The 27,601-nt window shown below is 33.2% G+C and overlaps 2 protein-coding genes across 3 annotated transcripts in view; one reads left to right on the top strand and one right to left on the bottom strand.

The window, feature by feature from the left end:
• The window catches only part of LOC143048522 (glucose dehydrogenase [FAD, quinone]-like), a 38,405-nt gene extending 37,702 nt beyond the window's left edge, over positions 1 to 703 (bottom strand). The window contains exon 1 of one of the 2 annotated variants that reach the window (XM_076222233.1): positions 637 to 703. The gene's annotated coding sequence lies outside the window, so the exon portion shown is untranslated. The remainder of the gene's footprint in view (positions 1 to 636) is intronic. The other variant, XM_076222223.1, reaches the window with a different exon arrangement.
• Positions 704 to 13,525: 12,822 nt separating this feature from the next.
• On the top strand, positions 13,526 to 25,209 carry LOC143048512 (plasma alpha-L-fucosidase-like). The gene is made up of 8 exons (XM_076222213.1): positions 13,526 to 14,043; positions 16,020 to 16,126; positions 17,375 to 17,502; positions 20,712 to 20,842; positions 22,049 to 22,146; positions 23,684 to 23,816; positions 24,130 to 24,300; positions 24,786 to 25,209. Exons 1-8 carry the CDS (start codon positions 13,622 to 13,624, stop codon positions 25,042 to 25,044), a joined length of 1,449 nt encoding a protein of 482 aa, XP_076078328.1. The 5' UTR covers positions 13,526 to 13,621; the 3' UTR covers positions 25,045 to 25,209.
• The last annotated feature ends 2,392 nt before the right edge of the window (positions 25,210 to 27,601 follow it).

The following is a 27,601-nucleotide window of genomic DNA, read 5'->3' as shown; positions in this document are numbered from 1 at the left end:
ATGGTCGGGTTGTTGTCTCTTTGGCACATTCCCCATTTCCATTCTCAATTTTACTAGTTAGTTCATTTTACTTCATATTCTCAACAAAAAAACTACAGTTATGACAAGTTGCCGATAAAAAGAATAATGGCATTTTATGTTTTGATACTGACTTCATCAGCTCGCCCTAGCGGGCTCGCTTGATATTCTTGCCTTATAAAGTCAGTATCAAAAACAAAAATTCCATTATTCTATATATATCGTGGCGGTCAGTTTTTATTGGTGGAGAAAGCTGGAGTTCTCGGTTAGAACCATCAACCTTCGGCAGGAAAACTGACAATCCTTGTAAATAAAGATTGGCGTCAAACGCACCTACCATGCCGGCGGGGTTCGAATTGACAACCTGAGTGTTGACATGCTAGTGATACAATAGATGAGCTACTTAGACCACGCGGCCACCGAGTCCCCTTTATCAAAGAAAGTCAGTATCAAAGATGTACAGACACCATATACGTGGCAAAATACAAAGTCATACGACAGGACATGTCAGATAGAGAAAATAGAAATAGATGTGTTTTTTTATTAATTAAGGGATTAGAAATATATACCACCCGCTTGAAAAAAGGAAGGGTATTATAAATAAGCCACATTACTTACTTTATACTGTAGTTGTCCTATCACTAGCTTCGCGGTTTAACTGCTCTCACACAGAATTTCGAACACGTGATATAACATAACATAACATCACTCTATAAACCAATCAAGGGCCCACAAAGGGTAATGACATATAACAATCATGATTAAGTTGCAAGTTGCTGTTGGATAATAGCTCTTCATCTTTTATATAAGCTTTGGATATCAAATATTTTGGCCACGAGCATCACTGAAGAGACATGTATTGTCGAAATGCGCATCTGATGCAGGAAAATTGGTACCGTTAATGTTATTAAGAACAAACAAGTACATATAATATATAGCATAACACATTTTAACAGACTATAGATCATTTTTTTCAACACAGGCTTGCTCTGTTTGATGGCCATGGGATGAAAGAATGACAAACAAACAAATATTTAAGAATTGAAAACTGTCATTTATTATTAAAAATTAAAATGACGAAGAAGCTACGGGGCGCCGAATGGGACTCTTGTGATTTTGTACTCAAAATTCAATTTTGTACGGACAAAAGTGAGTTTTGTTTAACAAAAATGAGTTCAGTTTAACAAAATGTGTAGCGTACTACAAATTTTGTCTCACAAAAGTCAATGTTGTCTCACAATTGTCAATTTTGTCTCACAAAAGTCAATTTTGTCTTACGAAAGTCAATTTTGTCTCACAAAAGTCGACTTTGTATGCAAATTAGTTCACAGAATCCAAACTAAACAAATTTGCATACAAAATTGACTTTTGTGAGACAAAATTGAATTTTGTCTCACAAAAGTCAATTTTGTCTCACAAAAGTCAAATTTGTCTCACGAAAGTCAATTTTGTCTCACAAAAGTCAATTACTTTGTCTCACAAAAGTCAATTTTGTCTCACAAAAGTCAAGTTTTTCTCACAAAATTGAATTTTGTCTCACACAATTGACTTTTGTGTTTTAATTTCCATATTAGATAACAAAAGTCAATTTTGTATGCAAATAAGTTTATATTTGCATACCTTTTTGAGGAAATTGACTTTTGTCATGACAAAAATGAATTTTGTCTACAAAAATGAATTTTGTCATGACAAACCTGAATTTTGTCATCACAAAATTGAAGTTCTCATAAAACAAGTCTGTATCACATAGTTTTGTAAGACAAAAATGATTTTGTTATGACAGAATTGAATTTTGTACAAAACCACAAGAGTCCCATTCGGCGCCCCGTAGAAGCAACACAATGAAAAACATGTATAATGAAATCAATAAATCATATTTATAAACAACATGTATGGTTATAGTGACAAAACCTTATCGACCTATCCCATCAAAGATGGCGTTACATTCGCCACAATATTGTTACCCAAAGCCTTCCTTGTAACAATATCCCCCATCCAAGCCAGTGATAAAAAATTCTAAAGAAACAAAGTCTAACTACTAAAAAAAAGAAAAACAAAAAATATCAAAAACTAGTATCTCAATTGTTTGTAAAACAATTGAAAGTTCTTTCCTGTAAAAGTGATGTTTTCGTAATGTACTTTGTACGATCTTTCGTTTGATATACGACAAGCATACCTTCTGAAACTTTTCACTTTTTACACTTAATGACCTCATCCGCCTACATTTTCGAGATCGGAAGTATGATATATGTAACATAGACTTGATGATCTTACATTTGATATGCGACAACGCCATGTTCTAGAAATTTTGATTTTTGCACTTAATAACCCCATCCAACTTATTTTTTTTTAGGTCAGGAACTTGACATTTCAAATGTACACATTATGACCTTTCATTTGATATACAACAACCCTATCTTAAAAGAAAATTTATTTTTTGCACTCAATACCCCACCCAACCCATTTTTAGGCTAAAAAACATAAAATAAGTGTACAATGAACTTTTTACACGGTTCCTGAAGTTGGGCATGCATATTTTATAGTTCAATGCTGTAAAGTGTAAGTGTCGGACATTTTTGATGCCGTATTTTCCCATTATAAAACGTTTGGATAGATCAAATGCTATGTACTAATATAATAAATGTGGGAGTTGGCAGTAAAAAATGGACATGGAAATTTCTCGTTTGTTTATTTAGTAAAACCTCACAATTATTTGTTGAAAACAAGATAGACGCCGGGCTATCGATGAAATTTACAATAGACCGACACGAGATAAGAAACAAACAAAAAATTTTTGTCCAAATGTTTGGTTGAAATGTTTCAGCCAACAAGGGAAGTGAGGGTTCCAAATTAACCAAAGTCTACGAATGAGTCTGAAAGGACAACGAATTTATGAATGACAGTCGACAAATGGAGACATAATGGCCACACCAAGCAGGCAGGTTGCAATCGGGCCTTGAAAAAAGTATTCAATATATCAGTTCGGCGAAACAAATATTCCGGTCAGATATGGGATTTACATGCAAACCCCGGCAACAAAAAATAACACCCGTTTATTATTCATCATGTTCATTTTATGCTATTATGTTTGAAATTTTTGTTTCTAATAGCAAATAAGTGGACAAAATTAATGTTTTCAATCCAGATACAGACGACCAGAATTTTTGATTGACAAAAATCAGGGTAAGATTTTTTCTCTCAAACTTCTCAGATCATTGCCCCTCAAATCAAACAGTCCATACTTTTAAAAGACATAAAATCTATCTACAGCTTACTGACTGGGGATCATTATTCAGCTTTGTTATCTATAGGCTGTGGCCTTTGGGATTAAACATGTTTTCGTAGCTATATAACATTGCTATGGAACTTTCACGAGAGTGTAATAGAGTATTACTTTCTGTTTGGTGGAATTATGAAATAGAAGTCACTCAGTACGTTCTTGCTCAATCCTTTGTTGCTTTGAAGGTGTCATGCATGTCACCTTCATCATAAGCAAGTGTTACTGTAATCTGAATTTCAAAATGACTGAATGACGGTTTTTTTTTTTGACGCACTAGCGAATCACATGACGTTGACATAACCAATAATATATTACAGTATTACGAGCAATAATTATCGTTATAAGTTAAGACATGTCGCATAAAAACAAAATACACGGGAAATGGCAAATTTCACGAATTAATGATTAATAATTTTTACAAAAAAAAGTCCAAGCAAAAAGGGGGGTACGCCCTCTACGCCCCCTCTGGATCCGCCATTGTTCTAGAATCTTTAGTTGATAGATTCTAATCTTTTGTTTAATGAAACTCTAGAATCTTGAATTGATAGATTCAAATCTTTTTAAGGAATGACTGTAATATTTTTTCTGTCTATGAAGAAATAACATAAAAAAAAATTGGTGCACACTGAATAACGCGCGTGGCGGGTTATTTCACAGTGTGCACCACATTTTTTTGTGTTATTTTGACTAGACAGAAAAAAATATTAGTCATTTCTTATAATTTATTATAAATTCCATTTTAAACCGTATAAAACCATGAAAAAACGTTGATGACGTCACGGTCACATGACTTAATTATGTCTATGGGCTGATAACAAAATAACGACAGCCAATCAGAAGACGCGTTACATTCAAAATTAAATTATAGTTTAATGTGAGAAAAAGAAATATGGTTGTAGGTTCGATATTAATGGGTTATTTGAAGTTTTAAATAACAACCAAAAAATGTTCATATTGGGGAATACTCGAATTTGAGGTTGCTATAGATAGTGACAACACGAATTCGGTGACTCCCAATTTGTTTCATCATATTTTGTTCCTAAAATCAGGAAATACCTTGACACAAAATTTTAAGAAAAAATCTCTGGTAGAATTAAATAGGCTGTTGGGTCTTTAAGTTTGACTTTAATTTCAGATTCAGATTCTTTATTTACACTCAGACACAAGGTTTGTGTAACATGAGGACATTACATATACATTGTTCACAATGACAGAGTAGTCAAGACTACAAAATACTACATTTTAAATTTAACATAATACATATTGATTTATTATATATAATGTTAAGTATGCATGTCTCTACCAAACATAACATGCGAAGCGTAACAGTTTGAGAAGTTGTTTTCAAAATGACTTATTATAGATAAGATAAGATAAGATAAGATAAGATAAGATAAATTTTATTTTCCAAATTAGGTCCCCAGGGGGGCATATACACATAACATATATATAATTGATACAACATACAGTATTTTACATAACATTGTAAAATAAACTATTGAAATAGTCATACAGGTATTTTTGTTAAATAAAAAAAGTATTTGAGAGTTGCTACTCTAGAGATGTGGCAAACCCCATTTATTTATTTACTTGATTTTATAATATTTTGCTGAAAATGTAAAAAAATTAATATATGCATTTCAGACGGTGCATTTATTTGAATGATGCAATTTTAATGCATCTTACTATAAAAACTCTAAAGAACAGATAATTTGAATTTTAAAAACCTTGAAAACGTGTTTATCAATTTATGCAGGTACAAACAAAAACGTAAAACTTTTTCAGCAATTTATGTATTTGAAAGCAAAAAAAAAAAAAAAATGAAACCAATGTAAAGTGTTATACATTGTAACTTCTTCGCAAATTGAAATACTTTGAAACGACAATTAAACATCTTTCAATAAAATCTAGAGGGAATTGAAGGAACTTTTTGAAAACCGGCATTTATTATAGTATTAATGAATGGGTGTTTTTATAATGGCCCTGTTATATGTCCAAGGTCTGTTATAATGGTCGAGGAAGTCTGTAATGGCCCGAGGCAACGCCGAGGGCCACTACAGACATCCGAGGCCATTATTACTGACCAAGGACATATAACAGAGCCATTATAAAAACACCCATTTCTTAATACATTTATTAACCAACTGAATAAAAGTGTATGTGTTAATATACCAAATATTCAAGATATTAAGTTGACAGAAGTTATGTGTTGAAAAACAGGAGGAACAGTGATCCCTATATATGGTTCTTTAATGTTGGTTGCTGGTTACTAAATTAAATAAAATACAAAAAAGTATTATACTCTTTACAACTTAATTTTATTAACTTTATTAAAAACCCTAACTGTGCTTTATACAGACAAACCGGGCATTAATACAGGGCCATTACAGAAAAACAGGGCCATTACAGAAAAAAACAGGGCCATTACAGAAAAACAGGGCCATTACAAAAAAACAGGGCCATTACAGAAAAAAACAGGGCCATTACAGAAAAACAGGGCCATTACAGAAAATATGTTATTTTTAATAACCAGTCATTTTTGGCAATAATGTACTTAGTTGGTTAATAAAGATTTGTAAATGTTTGATCTACTTTCAATTTATATATTACTTTTACCAGGCTTCAAATTTTGAAATAAATTGTATTTTAAATCTACCATGCAAACATATCTTACGACTTCTTTGGACTTCCATGATTAATGTTTAATATTGTTTCTGTTCTTCTGTTTACTTATATATGGACTCCTAAAAATACATCACATGTATTCACGTCTGTCAATTTATATTAACTGACTGGACCTAACATAGACAAACAGAACAAATACAATTTTCTTTTCTAAATAAACAGACTGATCCACTTAAAACACTTGCATTCTTATGGAAACTGAACTAGTTTACACGTTTATGTAGTCAAAAGCGTTGAAAAGCATATATGTTGGGAAACAGTCATGTCTTGAGCTATTAAAAATTAGCAAAAGTCCGTTAATTTTGCAAGAATATTAACTGATAACGAATGCAGTTGGATTTTCTAATTTTACAAAAAAAAACTGTGATATTCTTTAAATAAATTTTTGCTCAGAGGATTGATTGATTGATTATTTGTTGGTTTTAAAACGCCACTTTCAGCACTATTGTGCTTTATCGGCAATTTTTACATTTTCCCTTTGATCTTACTGCCTAATATTTTCAAGATCATGGACAGGACTTGATACACGAAAATATTAGGCAATGACGTCATGTATAAGTGCAGCGACGTCGCGTGCTCAAATCCATCCGCGTCTATTTATCAATGAAATGCACGCTACGTCATTCATACAACCGAACGACTATCCCAACGTTTTGTACGCGTAAAAGTAGCACAATAGTGTTGTTGTCTGCTCTATGGTCGGGTTGTTGTCTCTTTGGCACATTCCCCATTTCCATTCTCAATTTTACTAGTTAGTTCATTTTACTTCATATTCTCAACAAAAAAACTACAGTTATGACAAGTTGCCGATAAAAAGAATAATGGCATTTTATGTTTTGATACTGACTTCATCAGCTCGCCCTAGCGGGCTCGCTTGATATTCTTGCCTTATAAAGTCAGTATCAAAAACAAAAATTCCATTATTCTATATAAATCGTGGCGGTCAGTTTTTATTGGTGGAGAAAGCTGGAGTTCTCGGTTAGAACCATCAACCTTCGGCAGGAAAACTGACAATCCTTGTAAATAAAGATTGGCGTCAAACGCACCTACCATGCCGGCGGGGTTCGAATTGAACACCTGAGTGTTGACATGCTAGTGATACAATAGATGAACTACTTAGACCACGCGGCCACCGAGTCCCCTTTATCAAAGAAAGTCAGTATCAAAGATGTACAGACACCATATACGTGGCAAAATACAAAGTCATACGACAGGACATGTCAGATAGAGAAAATAGAAATAGATGTGTTTTTTTATTAATTAAGGGATTAGAAATATATACCACCCGCTTGAAAAAAGGAAGGGTATTATAAATAAGCCACATTACTTACTTTATACTGTAGTTGTCCTATCACTAGCTTCGCGGTTTAACTGCTCTCACACAAAATTTCGAACACGTGATATAACATAACATAACATCACTCTATAAACCAATCAAGGGCCCACAAAGGGTAATGACATATAACGATCATGATTAAGTTGCAAGTTGCTGTTGGATAATAGCTCTTCATCTTTTATATAAGCTTTGGATATCAAATATTTTGGCCACGAGCATCACTGAAGAGACATGTATTGTCGAAATGCGCATCTGATGCAGGAAAATTGGCACCGTTAATGTTATTAAGAACAAACAAGTACATATAATATATAGCATAACACATTTTAACAGACTATAGATCATTTTTTTTCAACACAGGCTTGCTCTGTTTGATGGCCATGGGATGAAAGAATGACAAACAAACAAATATTTAAGAATTGAAAACTGTCATTTATTATTAAAAATTAAAATGACGAAGAAGCTACGGGGCGCCGAATGGGACTCTTGTGATTTTGTACTCAAAATTCAATTTTGTACGGACAAAAGTGAGTTTTGTTCAACAAAAATGAGTTCAGTTTAACAAAATGTGTAGCGTACTACAAATTTTGTCTCACAAAAGTCAATGTTGTCTCACAATTGTCAATTTTGTCTCACAAAAGTCAATTTTGTCTTACGAAAGTCAATTTTGTCTCACAAAAGTCGACTTTGTATGCAAATTAGTTCACAGAATCCAAACTAAACAAATTTGCATACAAAATTGACTTTTGTGAGACAAAATTGAATTTTGTCTCACAAAAGTCAATTTTGTCTCACAAAAGTCAAATTTGTCTCACAAAAGTCAATTTTGTCTCACAAAAGTCAATTACTTTGTCTCACAAAAGTCAATTTTGTCTCACAAAAGTCAAGTTTTTCTCACAAAATTGAATTTTGTCTCACACAATTGACTTTTGTGTTTTAATTTCCATATTAGATAACAAAAGTCAATTTTGTATGCAAATAAGTTTATATTTGCATACCTTTTTGAGGAAATTGACTTTTGTCATGACAAAAATGAATTTTGTCTACAAAAATGAATTTTGTCATGACAAACCTGAATTTTGTCATCACAAAATTGAAGTTCTCATAAAACAAGTCTGTATCACATAGTTTTGTAAGACAAAAATGATTTTGTTATGACAGAATTGAATTTTGTACAAAACCACAAGAGTCCCATTCGGCGCCCCGTAGAAGCAACACAATGAAAAACATGTATAATGAAATCAATAAATCATATTCATAAACAACATGTATGGTTATAGTGACAAAACCTTATCGACCCATCCCATCAAAGATGGCGTTACATTCGCCACAATATTGTTACCCAAAGCCTTCCTTGTAACAATATCCCCCATCCAAGCCAGTGATAAAAAATTCTAAAGAAACAAAGTCTAACTACTAAAAAAAAGAAAAACAAAAAATATCAATCTCAATTGTTTGTAAAACAATTGAAAGTTCTTTCCTGTAAAAGTGATGTTTTCGTAATGTACTTTGTACGATCTTTCGTTTGATATACGACAAGCATACCTTCTGAAACTTTTCACTTTTTACACTTAATGACCTCATCCGCCTACATTTTCGAGATCGGAAGTATGATATATGTAACATAGACTTGATGATCTTACATTTGATATGCGACAACGCCATGTTCTAGAAATTTTGATTTTTGCACTTAATAACCCCATCCAACTTATTTTTTTTAGGTCAGGAACTTGACATTTCAAATGTACACATTATGACCTTTCATTTGATATACAACAACCCTATCTTAAAAGAAAATTTATTTTTTGCACTCAATACCCCACCCAACCCATTTTTTGAGGACGTCAACTTGATATTTGAATGTACGCTTTACGGACTTTCATTTGATATGCAACAACCTAGCCATCTGAGAAGTTTGAATTTTTTGCACTAAATGACCCCACCCTTACCCCTGGGATCAAAAAGGGGTTTAAAATTTTCATTTTTAAGTAGAGTTTATTAAGACCTTCAATTTGATATATCAGACGACACCATTTGACAAAGTGCCAAAAATGATGCAATATCAATTATATAAATAGAACTTATGCAACTTACAAAGTCAATGCAAAACATGAAAATTTCAAATTGATTTTTTGGTGGTTTTTTTCCATGAAATGTTTTTGGTATTTGGTCAAACATATAACTATGTTAACCTCTTCAATTTCTTAAACATTTTAAGTGGTAACCTGTTGTTGATTCATAAATACATGCCTCCGCTCGCAATACTTGAAACTGCATTATCTCTTAAACGACAATAGATATCTCAAATCTGTTAAATGATAAATAATTTAAAGTTGAAGAACAACAATGTAGAAAAAAATTTGGGACAATTCCAAGGTTCATCAAGGTCAAAATGAATCATCAAATATATGATGCAATACAAAACTTGAGAACCGGAAGTCGTAGAAATATGAGACTACCACCATTCAATTAAGGACCACTTGACCTTTAAAATGTCACAAGGTCAAGGTCATAATACACTTTGAAGGTCAAGGTTAAATTTCATCATAACATGACATTGACCCTAAATTGAAGGTCTTAAACTACTGATCATTTTTGCAGTTTATAGTAAGTTGATATCTGTTACCATTAAAAAGATATACACACAATTTTATACTTTTAAGAATCATTCCATCGTAACTTTTGAACAGACAGTCGGACACTTTTGAGCTCAGTGTATAAAATGTAGAGCTCGTCGAGAGGAATATTATATACGCTGTAAGTATGCAGCAAACTCTTATCGTTTTCTTAATATGCAAGCTTGAAATTGCAGCGTAATTTTTTTTTTTTGCACTCTGTGACCTTTAACCTTGGGTGCAAATTGAAGGTCACATGAACTTAAGATTATTGGTGTAGGTTCCAAGTCTTTACGACTTCCGGTTCTCGAGAAACAATTTTTCAAAAATTGTGTATATTTTTTCAAGGGAAATAACTCCTTATAAGGGTTAACAACAAAATGATTGTATATGTTTATTAACATTGCCATCTGGTCTTGTACATGTTGCCGTTTTCAAATCGATTCTATCTGGAATACTTTTTAAGAAAAATGCAAAAGAAATTGCTTCAAGGGGACATAACTCTCATAGAGAATGATGAAATCCTTAGCAGCCTCATATGGTAACACATCATGATGAGATCTAACTATTGTCCAAATAAGGTCATGATATCTTTAAAAACAACGAGGGGGGGGGGCATGTCGAAAAAAACCAATAAAAGGGAAATAACTTCTAAAGGGGATGATGAAATCCTACACAGCCTCATCTGGAAATACTTCGTGATGAGATCTACCGATGGTCCATATTTGGTCTTGATAACTCCAAGAGAAACGGGGAGAGGCCATGTCAAAAAAATGCAGGAAGAAAAAAAAACAGAAGAAAAACAATAAGGTCTTTTTATCTGTGATAAACATTTTGACTGCTTAGTTTAACTTCTTGAAAGATAACAGCATTACCCGCATAGTTTATTACAGTGCGTAAAGTTAATCAACAATCTTTATGAGATTTCTTAAATTTTATGACAGCAGGTCGACCAAGAGTTCACCCAATCGTCAGCTGCAATGACAGAAGGGGATGATCCATTACTGTTAGTTTTATATTTTCTCTGAGAAATTGGAAAAGATGGTATAAAATTGCATGAGCATGGTTGCAAACGTAAATACTTCATTTTATTATGGGTTAAATTATCCTTGAAAATAATGGTAGCAAATGATTGTATTTCTTATAAATATCTCAACTTAATTAAACAAAGAACAAATAATACAAAATATTTTCTTTAACAAGGAAGTTATTGTACACTTGTTATATAGCCATTCAAGTTTCTAAAACGTACTTAACTTTTTTTTTAATTATTTTACATCCCAACCGTTCTAGAATAGATAAAAACAAGAATGTGTCCATAGTACACGGATGCCCCACTCGCCCTATCATTTTCTGTGTTTAATGGACCGTGAACTTGGGGTAAAAACTCTAATTTGGTATTTAGATTAGAAAGATCATATCACAGGGAACATGTATACTAAGTTTCAAGTTGATTGGACTTCAACTTCATCAAAAACGACCTTGACCAAAAACTTTAAGCTGAAATTTGCAATATCATTTACTATGTTCAGTGAACTGTGAAATTGGGGTTAAAGCACTAATTTGGCATTACAATTAGAAAGAGCATATCATAGGGCACATGTGTACTGAGTTTCAAGTTGATTGGACTTCAACTTCATCAAAAACTACCTTGACCAAAAACTTTAACCTGAAGCGGCACGAACGGACGCAAGGACAGACGGACGAACGAACGAACGGACGCACAGACCAGAAAACATAATGCCCTCTACTATCGTAGGTGGGGCATAAAAATATTCACTCTTCATAAAAAATAGTTTAGAACGCCACACAATCATTATAATATACTTTATATATTACTATTTAGTATATACCCTTCATGAGCCCGGACACAATGTTTAAATATGTTAAATGAACAGAGAGTTTGTATCTCTGGTGTTGGGTTATTATTCGTTGGTCTATGTGCTAAAGGTCTTGAGTTCGAATACCAGTATAGACACTGGATTTTTATGACCCATTATGTTTTCTGGTCTGTGCGTCCGTCCGTTCGTTCGTCCGTTCGTTCGTGCGCATGTCCCGCTTTAGATTAAAGTTTTTTTGAAGAGGTAGTTTTTGATGAAGTTGAGGTCAACTTGAAACTTAGTAAACATGTTCCCTATGATATGATATTTCTAATAGTAATGCCAATTTAGAGATTTTATTCCATTTCCACGGTCCACTGAACATAGAAAATGAAAGTGCGGGTGGAGCATCCGTGTACTTGGGACACATTCTTGTTTCTACATAAATTTTGATAGTTTTTGGTATAAATAATTTAAAGTTTTATTGTGGATTTGCATGCAAAACGAAGAAACCCAAGCTGGGGTGATCCGGCTCAGATCATCCCTTGTAGAACAAAGGAGCTGGGATGTAAGCTGCTTAAATAATCATCTCAACTCGCGAAATTATGCACTAAAATTTATGAATAGTGTTTCTTCATCAGTCAAAAGGAACATCGTTCAAAATGTAACTTTTAAAACATCTTTTGATCAAACTAACTTACGAACGAACTAACTATAGAAAGGTAATTTCTTCGCACACATCTAAATATAAAATCTATACTATTAAACGAGAAGACCTCATTTTTGGTGTCGCTTCTCTTCTTTCCACAATAAATTAATCAACACGACTCTGTGTCCTATATGTACAGTGCATAGTCGCATTTGTCATCCATTCATATGATTATCCAGATTGAGTTATTTTGGGAGAAAAACGAGAAAAAAGGCATCCGGATATTGTCCCGTCATTGGACGAAATTTTAAGTCAGATTATACTTCCGGTTTGCGTTTTTCTGTATACTTTGAACAAACAAATAGTACGAATAAAGTGTATTTTAATTCTGTTCAGAGTTTATTAAATGGAGAGGGTCTGTATACTATGTCAATTGACCACCATGGATCGATTACTAAACTAAGAATTGAAAGTAAATACACTTTATTTATATAGTAATATACAGATAAGCGCTAAAATTATTCATGTGAACTTTTGATACCTTTTCTGAAATTCTCCATTCATTAAATATTTTACAAAATTCATTGAGAACAAAAAAAAAAGATGTGGTATGATTGCCATGTTGAGACAACTCTCCACAAGAGACAAAAATGGCACAGAAATTTACGACTATAGGTCACCGTACGGCCTTCAACAACGAGGAAAGCCCATACCGCATACTCAGCTTTAAAAGGCCCCGAAATGTCGATGTAAAAAAATTCAAACGAGAAAACTAGCGGCCTTATTTATGTACAAAAAAAGGAACGAAAAACAAATATGTAACACACAAACAAACGACAACCACTGAACTACAGGCTCCTTACTTAAATGTTCATAACATACTAAATGTATGTTCATATTGAAATTGATAGAAAACCAAAAATTGGGAATTTTGGAAATGAAGGAGGGGGTATAAAACTTCTAACAACACTTTACATACTTTTAACTCCGCTCTGAATGCCCGCGATTTCGCGGGTGTGTTCTAGTGTATTTTAAAGTTAAATATCGTTTACGGATGAATAGTTTTATTCTCTACCTTGACAAGATATACCTGAGTTATGTTTAGTATCATAGTGAAGCTTGGGTGTATTTCAGTTATTTCCCTTTTATTTATATCGATATTTTGTAATAACAAACATGTAAAGGTAAGAATAGTGTGGAATATACTATTATTTGAAAATGCCGAACATTAAAGACTTTAATATTCTACCATGGATATTGATATTGTTATGTCCATACACAGTTGAACTAACCAGTCAAGACCAGCATATAGTGGAGGAATTTAACATCGTAAAACAATGGAACAAAGGCGATAAACTCTATCCTCCAAACTGGGAAGCTTTAGACAAAAGGCCTTTACCAGTTTGGTATGACAGTGCTAAAATAGGAATTTTTGTTGTTTGGGGTGTCTACTCTGTTCCTAGTGTGTATGACGAATGGTTTTGGTGTTTCTGGAAGGAAAAGAAGATCCCAAAATATGTAGAATTCATGAAGAAAAACTACAGACCAGGTTTCACATACCCAGACTTTGCCCCTATGTTAACAGCTGAGTTTTTAGATACGGATGAATGGGCATCACTCTTTAAATCCTCCGGTGCCGAGTAAGTAGATACACAACTTTATCAAGCCGGAAGATGTGAAACTTCTGTTTTCATATGGAAAAACTGTTACAATCACTCGCTATTCGTTATTTTGCGAATTGGGTCCATCTTTGACATATTTGATTTGCATGTAAAAAAATATTTCACTCCTTTAAAGACAATATACTAGTAATGTCTTTGAGTGAAGACCCCTCGAAAAAATACGTTTGCAACAATTGCTACCGCTTATTTATCTATGGTTGTTACTAGCAACTTGTAAAATCATAAATTATTGATGTTTCTTCCATATTTGGACTGCATATATGTGTGTGTGTTTAAAAATCGAATAACCTTCTGAAACTAACTAAACTTAAATAAACATTTGAATGGTATCGCGTATCAATAAAGGCGGAAGGAAAATAACTTTAAATGTAAAATTGATTTGTGTCTTAGGTAAGATTTTATATGATCAATGGTGACCAGTTTTTGTCGAGCCTGCGACTTTTGTCGCAGAAAGCTCGACATAGGGATAGTGATCCGTCGGTGGCGGTGGCGGCGGCGGCTACGGCGGCGTTAGCTAAGTTCTTAAAAGCTTTATATTTTAGAAGTTGGAAGACCTGGATACTTCATACTTTGTATATGGATGCCTCATGTTACAAAGTTTCCGTCAGTCGCATGTCCAATGTCCTTGGCCTCATTTTCATGGTTCAGTGACTACTTGAAAAAAGTTAAGATTTTTTGTAATGTTAAATTCTCTGATTATAAGTACCGGTAAAAGATAACTATATTTGGTATGTGCGTACCTTGCGGGCCTCATGCCCGTCAGACAGTTTTCATTTGACCTCGACCTCATTTTATGGATTAGTGAACAAGGTTAAATGTGACAATATGATGGGCTTAAAAAATAATATTTATGATTATATATTCTCAAAATGTTTATTAAATTGAATAAAATAAATACAGGGGAATATCTATTAAGAAAATCATGACCTTGTAAAAGGTTGTTCAATTGACCGCTACGTTGCATATAACATATTTACATGCAGACCAGGTGGTGACATGTAGTAATAACAATTAGTTAAAACACTGGACATACGTGTATTCTTCAAACATCAATTTCCAGGTTGGTCAAAACATGTCAATTAAAGTCAACTTAATAGATATTCATCCCTTTATCTTTTGATTTAAGACTATAATGGTCAAATTAATAGAAACCTTTACACTGTTTATATTTTGTATATATACTTATGCATTTGACTGTATAGGGAGACCGTCCGTTATGGACACTGGTCCAGACGGGCTTTAATAAACTGCTATTCCAAATAACCATGTGTTGTGTTACATAAATTGTGGTGGTCAAGTCCTTAACTCAGATAGTGTAAGCAATAGCTCTTGAATATTCGGTGTATGGGAGGACTGTAAGGTGAACATGTCCAACTGGCAGATTTCATCTGACCTTGATCTCATTTTCATGGTTCAGTGGTCAAAGTTAAGTTTTTGAGTTTTGCTTTTTTTCTAATACTATATGCATTAGGTCAACTATATTTGGTGTATAGAAAGAATTTATGATCTGTATGTCAGTCGCGCAGATTTTTTTTTTATATTTGTTGTATGGAAGAGTGGTTAGCTGTACATGCCTGTCTGGCATGGTTCATCTGACCTTGACCTCATTTTCATGGTTCATTGGTCAATGATGAGTTTTTTTGGTTAATGTTAAGTTTATGTGGCAGTTGTAATTAAGCTTTATATTTAGGACTATCAACATAATATCAATGATTAGTAAAGAAGGCGAGACATTTCAGCGTGTGCACTCTTGTTTGTAGACAAATTAAGAGAATAATTCTTGCGTCATTATACTTTAGTTGGTCATTACTGAATTGTGTCTACATAAAGACCATTTGTGGAATATACTTTCATGTTATTATGCCTATAGTTTATATACACTTTTGTAATAAAGATGTATAGTTATAAACAATATTTTGTGTTTGTATATGCAGGTATGTGGTATTTACGACTAAACATCATGAAGGTTTTACAATGTGGCCTTCTAACCACTCTTTTAATTGGAATTCTATGGCAGTCGGTCCAAAAAGGGATATCGTAGGTACGTTAGTTTAAGATTTACAAAAAAAAGCTTGCATATGACCAAAAGTATTTTAAATAAGCGAGAAATAACCAATTGTTTTTTTTTATTTCAAATTTTTTTATTTTTTTTTTCTGTTCATAAAATTATTGGCCGTTAAAGTAAAATTAATTGATTTGAATATTCTCAAGAATAGTTTACACCCTTGACGCAGGTAATATGGAACATGACTCTCATTGAAGTACAAACTGTATATCATTATACACCCACTGTGTATACACCATTATCTTTCATTTTTGGAATTAAAATATCGAAACAAAATAGATCTATTTAAATATTAATAATTTAATTCACATACTTATAGATTTCTTGTTTTTGCTTGGAAGACTGAAACAAAAAGCGTCAAGTTTTTATACTTAATTTTTTTAATATCTTACACAAAGAACCGGACCGTTGGTTTTTTTGTTTGAATGGTTTTACATTTGTAATTTTGGGGCCCTTTATAGCTTGTTGTTCGATATGAGCCAAGGCTCCGTGTTGAAGGTCGTACCTTGACCTATAATTGTTTACTTTTATAAATTGTTATTTGGACGGAGAGTTGTCTCATTGGCACTCATGCCACATCTTCCTATACATATTTGCTATTCTTTACGATACAAACATATATAACAGTACCTCTTTTTAATGAATCTTTTGAAAAAACAAATCTAAGGAAATAATAAAATCAAACACCCTTTGTTCCTTTAATGCCAATTTAATTTTGGTTCATATTGCCAAATAGTTATCAAAGGTACCAGGGTTATAATTTAATACGCCAGACGCACGTTTTGTCTGTGAATCATCAGAGACGGCTCAGATAAAAATAGTTATAAAGCCAAACAAGTACAAAGTTAAAGAGCAAATATAGAGGACCCGAAATTCCAAAAAAGTTGTGCCAAATACGGCTAAGGTAATCTATTCCTGCGATAAGAAAATCCTTAGTTTTTCGAGAAAATTTATAGTTTTGTCAACAGGAAATTTATTAAAATTACCATATAATTGATATTCATGTCAACACCGAAGTGCTGACTACTGCCTAGACTGGTGAGACCCTCGGGGACGAAACGTCCACTAACAGTGGCATCGACCCAGTGGTGTAAATAGTTATTAAAGCGTTCTGAATATACACCGTGAGGTACCAGGATTAAAATTTGAAACACCAGACGCGCAAAGCGTGAATGTAAGACATTTCTATGCTTTGATGTTTAAAAGTATCGTATACTTTTTTAGGAGAACTTGTTACATCACTACGTAAAAAAGACCTCAGAGTTGGACTTTACCATTCTTTGTTTGAATGGTTCAATCCACTGTTTCTGCAAGATAAAGCAAATAATTTTACGACGCAAGAATTTGTCACAGTAAGTAAACTATCCTTTTATATTCATGTTCATCTCATTTCGATTGCGATCACATTTTGGTTTTACTATTATATATATACATAGATAAAACATTGAGTGTTTTAATGGAATTGTTTCAAATGTATGACACTCATCAGACTATAGCAAAGAGAAAAGCGCAAGTAACTGTTTGTGCAGTATTACTCTCGGTTCAAGTCATAAGTTTACAACTGAAATACTAGACAATAACTGTCATTTATTTTAAAAAAACGTAGGAATCAGCTACCGCGGTATAGCTATTTGATTCTTCATGATATGGCCATATTGCACCTCAACTTTCTATACGTATATATATGTGATCCGATGGATAAATCTGTTGTAAAGTTGTCACTGGCTCAGACGTACTTATAAATATAATTATTTTCTGTGACTGTATCTGACATTAATTGTAGAATCCTTTACTATAGATAATTTAGCAGATCTGTAAAAATAACATCTCCATGCCTTATATATCATGTACTGTAGTACAACGCTAGATTAAAACTGACGTGGAAAGGTAACAGACGGCCACCGAAAGCTTCATTTTGAAGCCCAGGTGGTCGTGTGGTCTAGCGGGACGGCTACAGTGCCGGCGATTTGTTGTCACGATATCTCAGTAGCATGAGTTCGAATCCCGGCGAGGGAAGAACACAAAAATTACAGATCTAACATTGTTGGGTTGATGTTTAGACGTATAAGTGTCTAAGAATGTAACTTTAACACACTAATGAGTGTTATAAAATTAGTTGTTATATTTTATATATTATTCGCGCAATATTTCGTTAAACAAATTAGCTTCATCGGGCGTGTGCATCTATCTAGGTGAAATCTTATGCATGACAAAAAATATCTTTGTAGCTTGAGCTACACAAAGTTCGTGTAAAAGTTTAACATATTGATTGATGGTCTATATAAAACATATTTTTGTCGTTTATTGTACATAACAATTTTTAAATCTTAACAAATAGTTGTTTTAGTTAAATAGAATGAAATTCATGATTTATTCCTTTGGTTTTGGGTAGAACTGTTTTTCGTCCCTCTCATTAAGTCCATCAGGTTCAAGAGTACGTAGCTGATGCATCCAGAACCTTTCTCTCTGTTTTCTTTTTTCGGTGTCCCAATTTTGGTTTACCTCAATTATTTGAAAGGTGATATTATCAAAAGTATGTCCTGTTCTTAAGAGGTGTCTCGTAATTGGACAGTTTCTTCCTTTAGTATAGAACGACCGGTGATTGTTAAGTCTGATGTTGAATTTAGTTTCTGTTTCACCAACATACTGCAGCTTGCAAGTTCCGCAAGTAAGAATATAAATACTATTTTCCGTTTTGCAATTAGATGTAACATAGATGTTGTATCGCTGCTTTGTTACTGTGCTGCTGAAAGAGTGACCAGTGTTAGCGGCTTTACAGCACTTACAATTGCTTCTACCGCATTGTTTGTAACACCCAAATTTAGAAGTTTCTTGTTTCTTTACTTTTGATGTATCTTTGTATTCCATGAGGCTAGCTCGACCTTACAGTCAAGCCATCAGACTAAAGCGAATTTGCTCCTCGGAATCCAAACCTAACTATCGTTTGGGACAACTAAAAACACAGCTGAAATCAAGAGGATACAAAACCAAAAACATCACAGACGCTTTTGATAAAGCCCAAGAAAAAGATCGAACTAGCCTCATGGAATACAAAGATAAGACGACCCGTGAAGATAGAATTCCGTTTGTTGTAACCTTCCATCCCGATTTGACAAATATTTCATCTACTATCCGAAAGCACTGGCGTCTTATCGAAAATGACTCTTCCTTAAAAGAAATTTTTCCATCACCTCCTATTATTGCCTATCGCAGACCCAAAAATCTCAAAGACATACTTGTGACATTAAAAGTAAAGAAACAAGAAACTTCTAAATTTTGGTGTTACAAACAATGCGGTCAGTGGCGTAGCTAGGTCATTTTTACGTGTACGCCCGAACCTCGGTGCGGGCCTGAAGGCCCAAGCGGGTCCCGGCCAAAGAACCTGCTGGTAGTGGATTAGCGGAGGCGAAGCCTCCTGAAGTTTAAGAGTTATCGAGCCGGTAGAAGCAATTGTAAGTGCTGTAAAGCCGCTAACACTGGCCACTCTTTCAGCAGCACAGTAACAAAGCAGCGATACAACATCTATGTTACATCTAATTGCAAAACGGAAAATAGTACTTATATTCTTACTTGCGGAACTTGCAAGCTGCAGTATGTTGGTGAAACAGAAACTAAATTCAACACCAAACTTAACAATCACCGGTCGTTCTATACTAAAGGAAGAAACTGTCCAATTACGAGACACCTCTTAAGAACAGGACATACTTTTGATAATATCACCTTTCAAATAATTGAGGTAAACCAAAATTGGGACACCAAAAAAGAAAACAGAGAGAAAGGTTCTGGATGCATCAGCTACGTACTCTTGAACCTGATGGACTTAATGAGAGGGACGAAAAATAGTTCTACCCAAAACCAAAGGAATAAATCATGAATTTCATTCTATTTAACTAAAACAACTATTTGTTAAGATTTAAAAATTGTTATGTACAATAAACGACAAAAATATGTTTTATATAGACCATCAATCAATATGTTAAACTTTTACACGAATTTTGTGTAGCTCAAGCTACAAAGATATTTTTTTGTCATGCATCCGATTTCACCTAGATAGATGCACACGCCCGATGAAGCTAATTTGTTTAGCGAAATATTGCGTGAATAATATATAAAATATAACAACTAATTTTATAACACTCATTAGTGTGTTAAAGTTACATTCTTAGACACTTATATAATTTAATTTACTAACTGCATTAGTTTATTTACAAACTGATCCACACCTAGATAGATTGAATGTTGATTGTTGCTATTTTTAGACACTATATATATATATATATATTTTTTTACCAACTGGCTTTCAAATGGTTAGGTTTCAGAGTTCCCGATAATCGTAAATCTAGACAAGCTCTTCGGACGCACACAGTTCAAATTGCTTTACTAGTATTTGAATTCACGACTGGCAATGAATTGAAATTTATCAACAAAAAACACGATGCACACCTTCGTCCCCAGGAAAGCATCATACGAGCACTGTTTTGCTATTTGATAAGGGACTTTTCTTTTTGAATTTTCCTCGGAGTATTTTTGTAATTTTACTTTTTAGTTCCTCAATTTTTAGACTAAAACTATGCCTGAACTTTATGAGTTAGTGAATAATTACAAACCTGATTTAATATGGTCTGATGGAAGTCCAGCGCCGTCCTCATATTGGAATTCTACAGAATTTTTGGCTTGGCTGTATAACTACAGGTACATGTATAATTACAGATAAGTGTTTTAAACACCACAAATTGTTTAAATGATATTTGCATTTTCATGATGTTGCCACTTTTAAGAGGTAATTGAAGCAACACAAAGGATACTCATTTTTACAATAAAGAAATATCATGGTTTTGGCCAATAACTTATTTGAAAGACTGTATTGTCATTTACAACGAAAGCAGTATAATTTTTGTATTGGTCCAATTCATAGCATACAGTGATATATAATCGTCGATTTTCTACTTGTTTGATTAACAGCTTTCTCTCCAGGAGAATTTTAAGTTCAACCCATGAAAATATGACACAATGTAAACGAGAAAACTAACGGCTTAATTAATAAATAAAACTATTTACGAAAACAAATATGACAGACATGAACTACAACTACTATACTATGGACTTGACTTGTCACAGACATATCCAGAATAAGAGTAGGTTAAATATTTGTGAGCTCTCAATCCTTCTCTGACCTGATACAGATGTAATACAGCATAACAGAACAAACTATAAAAATCAGTTGCAACTGGCCTATAATTAGCTCAACAGAACTGTACACGATCAAAAACAATGATAACAAAAACAGTAGAAAAAACGCCCGGAAATAAGAGCATTCACAGTTGGGGGGGGGGGGGCTAGTTCAAAGGCAATTACAACTAATAAATAAATCATACTCTCTCAAACTAAAATGTCATTCAGAACTCATCCTTCGGGTTAAGTGTAAAGACGCCATAAACAACACGAGACACGCATGACATTGTGCAATGCCAAAATAAACGCTATCGGTAGGATGCAGAAAAAATATACTTATATAGCAATATATATTAAGTTATGTTTTAGTTTTTGAAATATAAAATTAATGTACATTATTTAGCTGTTTTTTTTCTTTCTATTCCTTTCTCATGAGAAAATCTATTTCTGTCTTCTTTCCCGACCGAATTTAACAACAGAAATTCCTGCATTACAGTCAAAATGTAAAAATAAAGTCTAGTTACAGTCAAAATAATGTGTCTGGATAGTGTGACATGTCCTCATTCTGAGTGTTACCTTATATGCTAACGATTTAACATATCGATATATCCCAATGCCGGATTATATTTTGTTATAATAACTATCTATATTAGTTTTTCCTAAAACTATGTTTTTCACTTATACTTAAACCTATTAACTAATAATTTCTTTTTTTCCCTTTTAAAGTCCAGTTAGAGATGAAATTGTAACTAACGACAGGTGGGGTACTGATACAATGTGTAAACATGGAGGTTTTCTCACTTGTTCAGATAGGTTTAATCCAGGTACTATATTTAAAAACTAGTAACAAAACTCGTGTTGACACAAATCAATGTGTCCTCAAGCTTAAATTAAACACATTTTGGAAGAAAAGCTACTAGAGAAAGCTTTGGAATAGATGAAGTTGTTCAACATTGTGAGCGACCATGTTTGATAATTAATAGATATAGGAAAATGTGGTGTGAGTGCCAATGAGACAACTCTCCATCCCAATAATAATTTATAAAAGTAAACCATTATAGGTCAATATACGGCCTTCAACACGGAGTCTTGACTCACACCGAACAACAAGCTATAAAGGGCCCCAAGATTACTAGTGTAAAACCATTCAAACGGGAAAACCAACGGTCTAGTCTATATAAAAAACGAAAAACGAGAAACACGTATAAATTACATAAACAAACGACAACTACTGTACATCAGATTCCTGACTTAGGACAGGTGCAAACATTTGCAGCGGGATTAAACGTTTTAATGGTACAAGTATGTTGTAGGTATATACTAAAATAAGAAATAGTCATCTCAGAGTATATTAAACAAACACAATTTATTCAATATAAACTTTTATCACCAAGCAAAAAAGGTCGAAAAATATACTGGAGATGCCTCATCTTTCAGAAAAGTTTTCATTTAAAGGGCCATTATCTATCAAATTCATGTTTATCGATTTTACTCAAATTCTTTAAATGATCACAATTTGATAATATGTTGCATTTCATATGTATTTTAGTCTAGACGCCATCTAATTAACTATCGAAGTGACATCCAAAGACTGTTGATGGTCATATTACCCGATTTAAATACAAATATAGATAGATAGATAGCAAACTCGTAAAATTGATTTGTAAACAATTGTTTGATATTATATTATATGTTAAAAATACATGTTTATCATCTTTTTATCTTTATAAGATTGAGTGTTAACAGAGTGGTGGATCGAATGGTTTACCGTTGTTTCACATTCAATGTTGACATTCTTTTCCTTTTATTAACTGAACACGTCTAATTCATGCATAATCCATCTCTGTTAAGGGTTTACACTGAAGGTCACATGAATACGCATTATTGAGATTAATTATTCACTTGCAAGTGAAAAAAATCATCATCGATGTTTGTTATCTTATTTTGACAAAATTCAACCAAACTGGCTGCTACAAGAGAATTATTATTTCACTACATTTGTTAATGATTGAACCGAAAGAAAAAAACATCTAAATATTTTTGTTGTTGTAGCTAATGTTAGATATACTTATCAAATGATTTGAATTGATTTAACGGAATTTAAGTCAATGTAGCTTTTTCTTTTACTTCAATAAGCCAATCAAAGATCAATTCTAAAACATCATATGACTATGATACGTCTTTCTGTCAGTGTTTTATATTAAAAACATCAATGAAAAAATTTTGTTGAATTCTTTCAAATAACGTAATGACAAGTACTTATATTTTGAAGCAATACACTAATAAAAACAAAATTTAGTATTTCCATTATCAAGAAGGCAAACCAATGAAAAAAGTATGAATTTAAATGTTTCAATATAGGAAAACTTCAGAAAAAAAAGTGGGAGAATGCCATGACTATTGATAAAGTGTCTTGGGGATTTCGAAGGAATGCAAAGTTAGACGAATTCCTCACTATAGAAGAACTTATTGCTTCCATTGTTTCAACCATAAGGTGTGTATGGTTTGAATAAAACGTTGTTCTTATCATAACAGCTGATATTAAAGTAAATTTTCAAGTTTTCATCAATGTTCATTATCCCACTAAAAAGATATAAAGTCTTAAGGCTAAGTTTCTTATTTGCACAATAGCATGTCCTATTAAAATGACATATCAAACTTTTCGTTCAAAGTCCATTGCAGACTATTTTTCAATAAGGAACTCAGTTGTATAGATCAAAAAGTTTAATAAAAAAATCATTTCTTTTCAACGTAAATCAAAACAAAAATTTATTTGCTCGCATTGATTACACTTTTGATTGTTTTAGTTGTGGTGGCAATATCTTAATTAATGTAGCTCCATCATACGATGGTACTATACAGCCTTTGTTCCAAGAAAGATTGAAACAAATGGGTAGTTGGCTGCAGGTCAACTCTGAGGCCATATACGGATCCTTTCCATGGAAACATCAAAATGATACCTCCACTCCTCGAGTTTGGTAAGTACTATCTATCAAAACAATGTATTTGTAGATTTAGGGAAAAGGAATTTCTACATTACCAATGAAATCATCTTCTTATTAAAAGGATACATGATATGTCGGTTTAGGAGTTTCCTGAAAACTGTTATATACATAAATGTATTCAGGATACATGTAGGATCATTATTCTGTTAAGTACTTGTACATTAGAGCCTAATGCATAATTTAGGCAATACAAGAGTCAATGTCTGAAAGAAACATCATAAGATGTATAATTGTATATAAGACACTTAAATATTCACAGTCACCAATAAACCCTCTTATTTCAAAATGATTCATTGAGTGAAACATATATAGGAAGTTGTCGTTTAAAACACCTTTTCATATCAAAGTAATGACATGTGTTATGATTACTAATGATGCAGCAATCCAATAGAGACCAACTGACGATGATTGTTATACTTTTTCATGTATATTTAACAGCGTCATTGTATTATTAACAGGTATACTGAACAGCAAATTAAGACCAACAAAGCCGTTTATGCTATAACTCTAAATTGGCCAGACAAATATTTATATCTCAAGTCTCCAATTCCAGTCCAAGACCAGACATTTGTATATTTCCTCGGAACAGAAGGTCAACTTGAGTGGACATCCCCGCCACAAGGAGGAATCAATATAACTCTTCCATATATACCGTATAACAAAATGCCATGTCATTGGGCATGGGTCTTTAGATTAGAAGGTTTGCAAAACGGTTGATAGTGGTTTTTTGTTTGAATAATAATGTATATTTGTTTAAATGTTCGACCAACTGTTTCATACTTAACTTATAGATGTAAGACTGTTTGATATTGTTTCACTAACGAGTATATGTTTATCATGTCAGCTATTGCTTTTCAAATTAAAGAAGAACGTTTCTGGTAGCTTCAATTATTACATGTATGCAATGCTTTTAACTCTCAAATATTTTAAATTAATACCGACAAAAACGGATTTCACAATACAAACAAACAAAGTATGACATTAGATAAGAGCAACACAAACTATTCCGCTGTACACACTCGTAAGATCTCTGTAACGGTTAACGTGTCTATTTCTAGATTATTCAGCATGTCATATTTTCTTTTGTTTATTGTTTTGTTAGAAATCAGAACGTTGGTTTTTTTTCGTTTAAATTGCTTCACATTTTGTCATATTATGGGTTTTCAAGTATGACTAAACGGCATGTTGCAGTGAGTTTAGCTCATTGGCAACCTATAGTTATTTAAACTACGTCATTTTAAGACTATAATGGATAATTGTCTCATCGGAAATCATATCAATAATCTTTATTATTATATGTAAGAAGTGACGTAAGAAATATAACTTATAAGTAAGACATATCTGAGTTTTCTTTACTGCTAGTATACAATATATAAATAAATTCATCATAGATATCAGCTGATTGATTTTTTTTTATTTACGCCAGACGCGCGTTTCGTCTACAAAAGACTCATCAGTGACGCTCGAATAAAAAAAATGTTAAAAACCAAACAAACTACGAAGCTGAAGAGCATTGAGCACCAAAAATTCCTACAGCTAAGGTTATCTATTCCTGAGGTAGAAAAGCCTTAGTATTTCAAAAATTCAAAGTTTTGTTAACAGTTAATTTAAATCTATGAACATATCGATGATAATTAACTCAAGTCAACACAGATATGCTGACTACTGGGCTTGTGATACCCTCTGGGAATTAAAACTGCACCAGCAGTGGCATCGACCCAGTGGTCGAAAATAAACTCATCATAGATATCAGTTTTAGTTTTTTTTTTATTCACGCGAGACGCGCTTTTCCATAGCCAAAATACCCCAATGTTTACCAAAAGTAAGGATTAAAGAAGTAACAAAATCCCAAGAAAATAGATATATTTTTAAGTATTGTTTATCGTACTTCTGTAAATGTTCCGTTTTGGTAACCTTCACATTTTGTCCGCGAGTTTTATGAAAATGAATGTTTCGAATAATGAGTCGCCGCACATTATTCCTGTACAGTGATTAAAAAATAAAGTCAAGTTATATAATAATAAAATGTTATATATTATTGGCATGCGTATATTCATTATCCCAATGAAGGGTTAAAAAAGTTCTTCTACAATTTAGTTCCATACAATAGTGACGTGTATTACTAGTTACATATTCCACGCCATCCAAAATACATAACAATGGCACCGGAAAATCACCTGGTGAACTGGAAATTTTCCTTCCCTTTACAATATCAACAAAACGTTAACTTATTAGTTATTGCAATAGTCAGATAGGAGTGAAATTTTAAAGGTTGGCAAAAGATACCACAGATATCAAACTAACAAGTCAAAACAAACCGGAAACGCCATGACAAAAAAAAACGACGAAACGACAAACGACAGTTCACAAAACCAAATATAGAAAACTACAAAGACTGAGCAAATTTAGGAGTGATCACATGTGCTCCGAAAGGGCAAACAGATCCTGTTGCACATTTAGTTATCATTCTGTTGCTAATGTCGAGTCATTGTCGTCATCTGTATATAAAACCGATATTCCATGCCTGGGATGTCGTCCGTAGAAATTAACGAGCGGATGATTTGAACTGCACCACTTGAAACTATTGGTTTAATATCTTCTTTGCAACTCTGGAATATCGTATCAATTGTGATATATATACAGGTGTTGCTTGAATGTTGCTACATAGAAATGCAAAGTTCACATTTGTTGAAGCTGCAATCATCTTTTTTGAAGTTTTTTTTTCAACCGACCCTCATCGTCAATTTCTAGATGTACTTGAAGATATGAGACTTAACTGTCTCTGTTGTTTACTTTAACATACGTCCCATGTGATAGATGAGTTCAATGAAGTCACCAAACTTAAAAAAAGAAGACAGTATGTTTATAGCGGAACATGTAGTGAATGGATAATGCAAGCATCTTTTCATGTTTACCAAGATGTTTCTGTGTGAAGTCAGCAACATGAAAAACGGATTGATTGATTGTTGGTTGCTTAACGTCCAGTGGCAAATATTTCATGCATATTCATGACGAGAACAAGTTCACAATAAATACAATAGGCAGGTCTTGTCACAATAGAGGCCATTTGGGATGATTGTCGGGGAAATTTGGAATGCCACTGGAAAATAAGGGTATATTGGATAGGAACAGAAATTTTGCCTTGCAACAGGCCACCTACGGACCCCTCAAAGAGTTGTTGCAAGGGTTCTTAACGTGCAAAGAGCGTGGCACTCTCTCTACACGAAACATCGGACACGAAAAAAGGACAATTTACCAAAAGGATATAAAACTA

Source organism: Mytilus galloprovincialis, chromosome 1 (assembly GCF_965363235.1).
Source record: "Mytilus galloprovincialis chromosome 1, xbMytGall1.hap1.1, whole genome shotgun sequence".
Classification (NCBI taxonomy): Eukaryota; Metazoa; Mollusca; class Bivalvia; order Mytilida; family Mytilidae; genus Mytilus; species Mytilus galloprovincialis.
The sequence above is the reverse complement of the archived record's forward strand: the minus strand, read 5'-3'. Positions and strand labels throughout refer to the sequence as shown.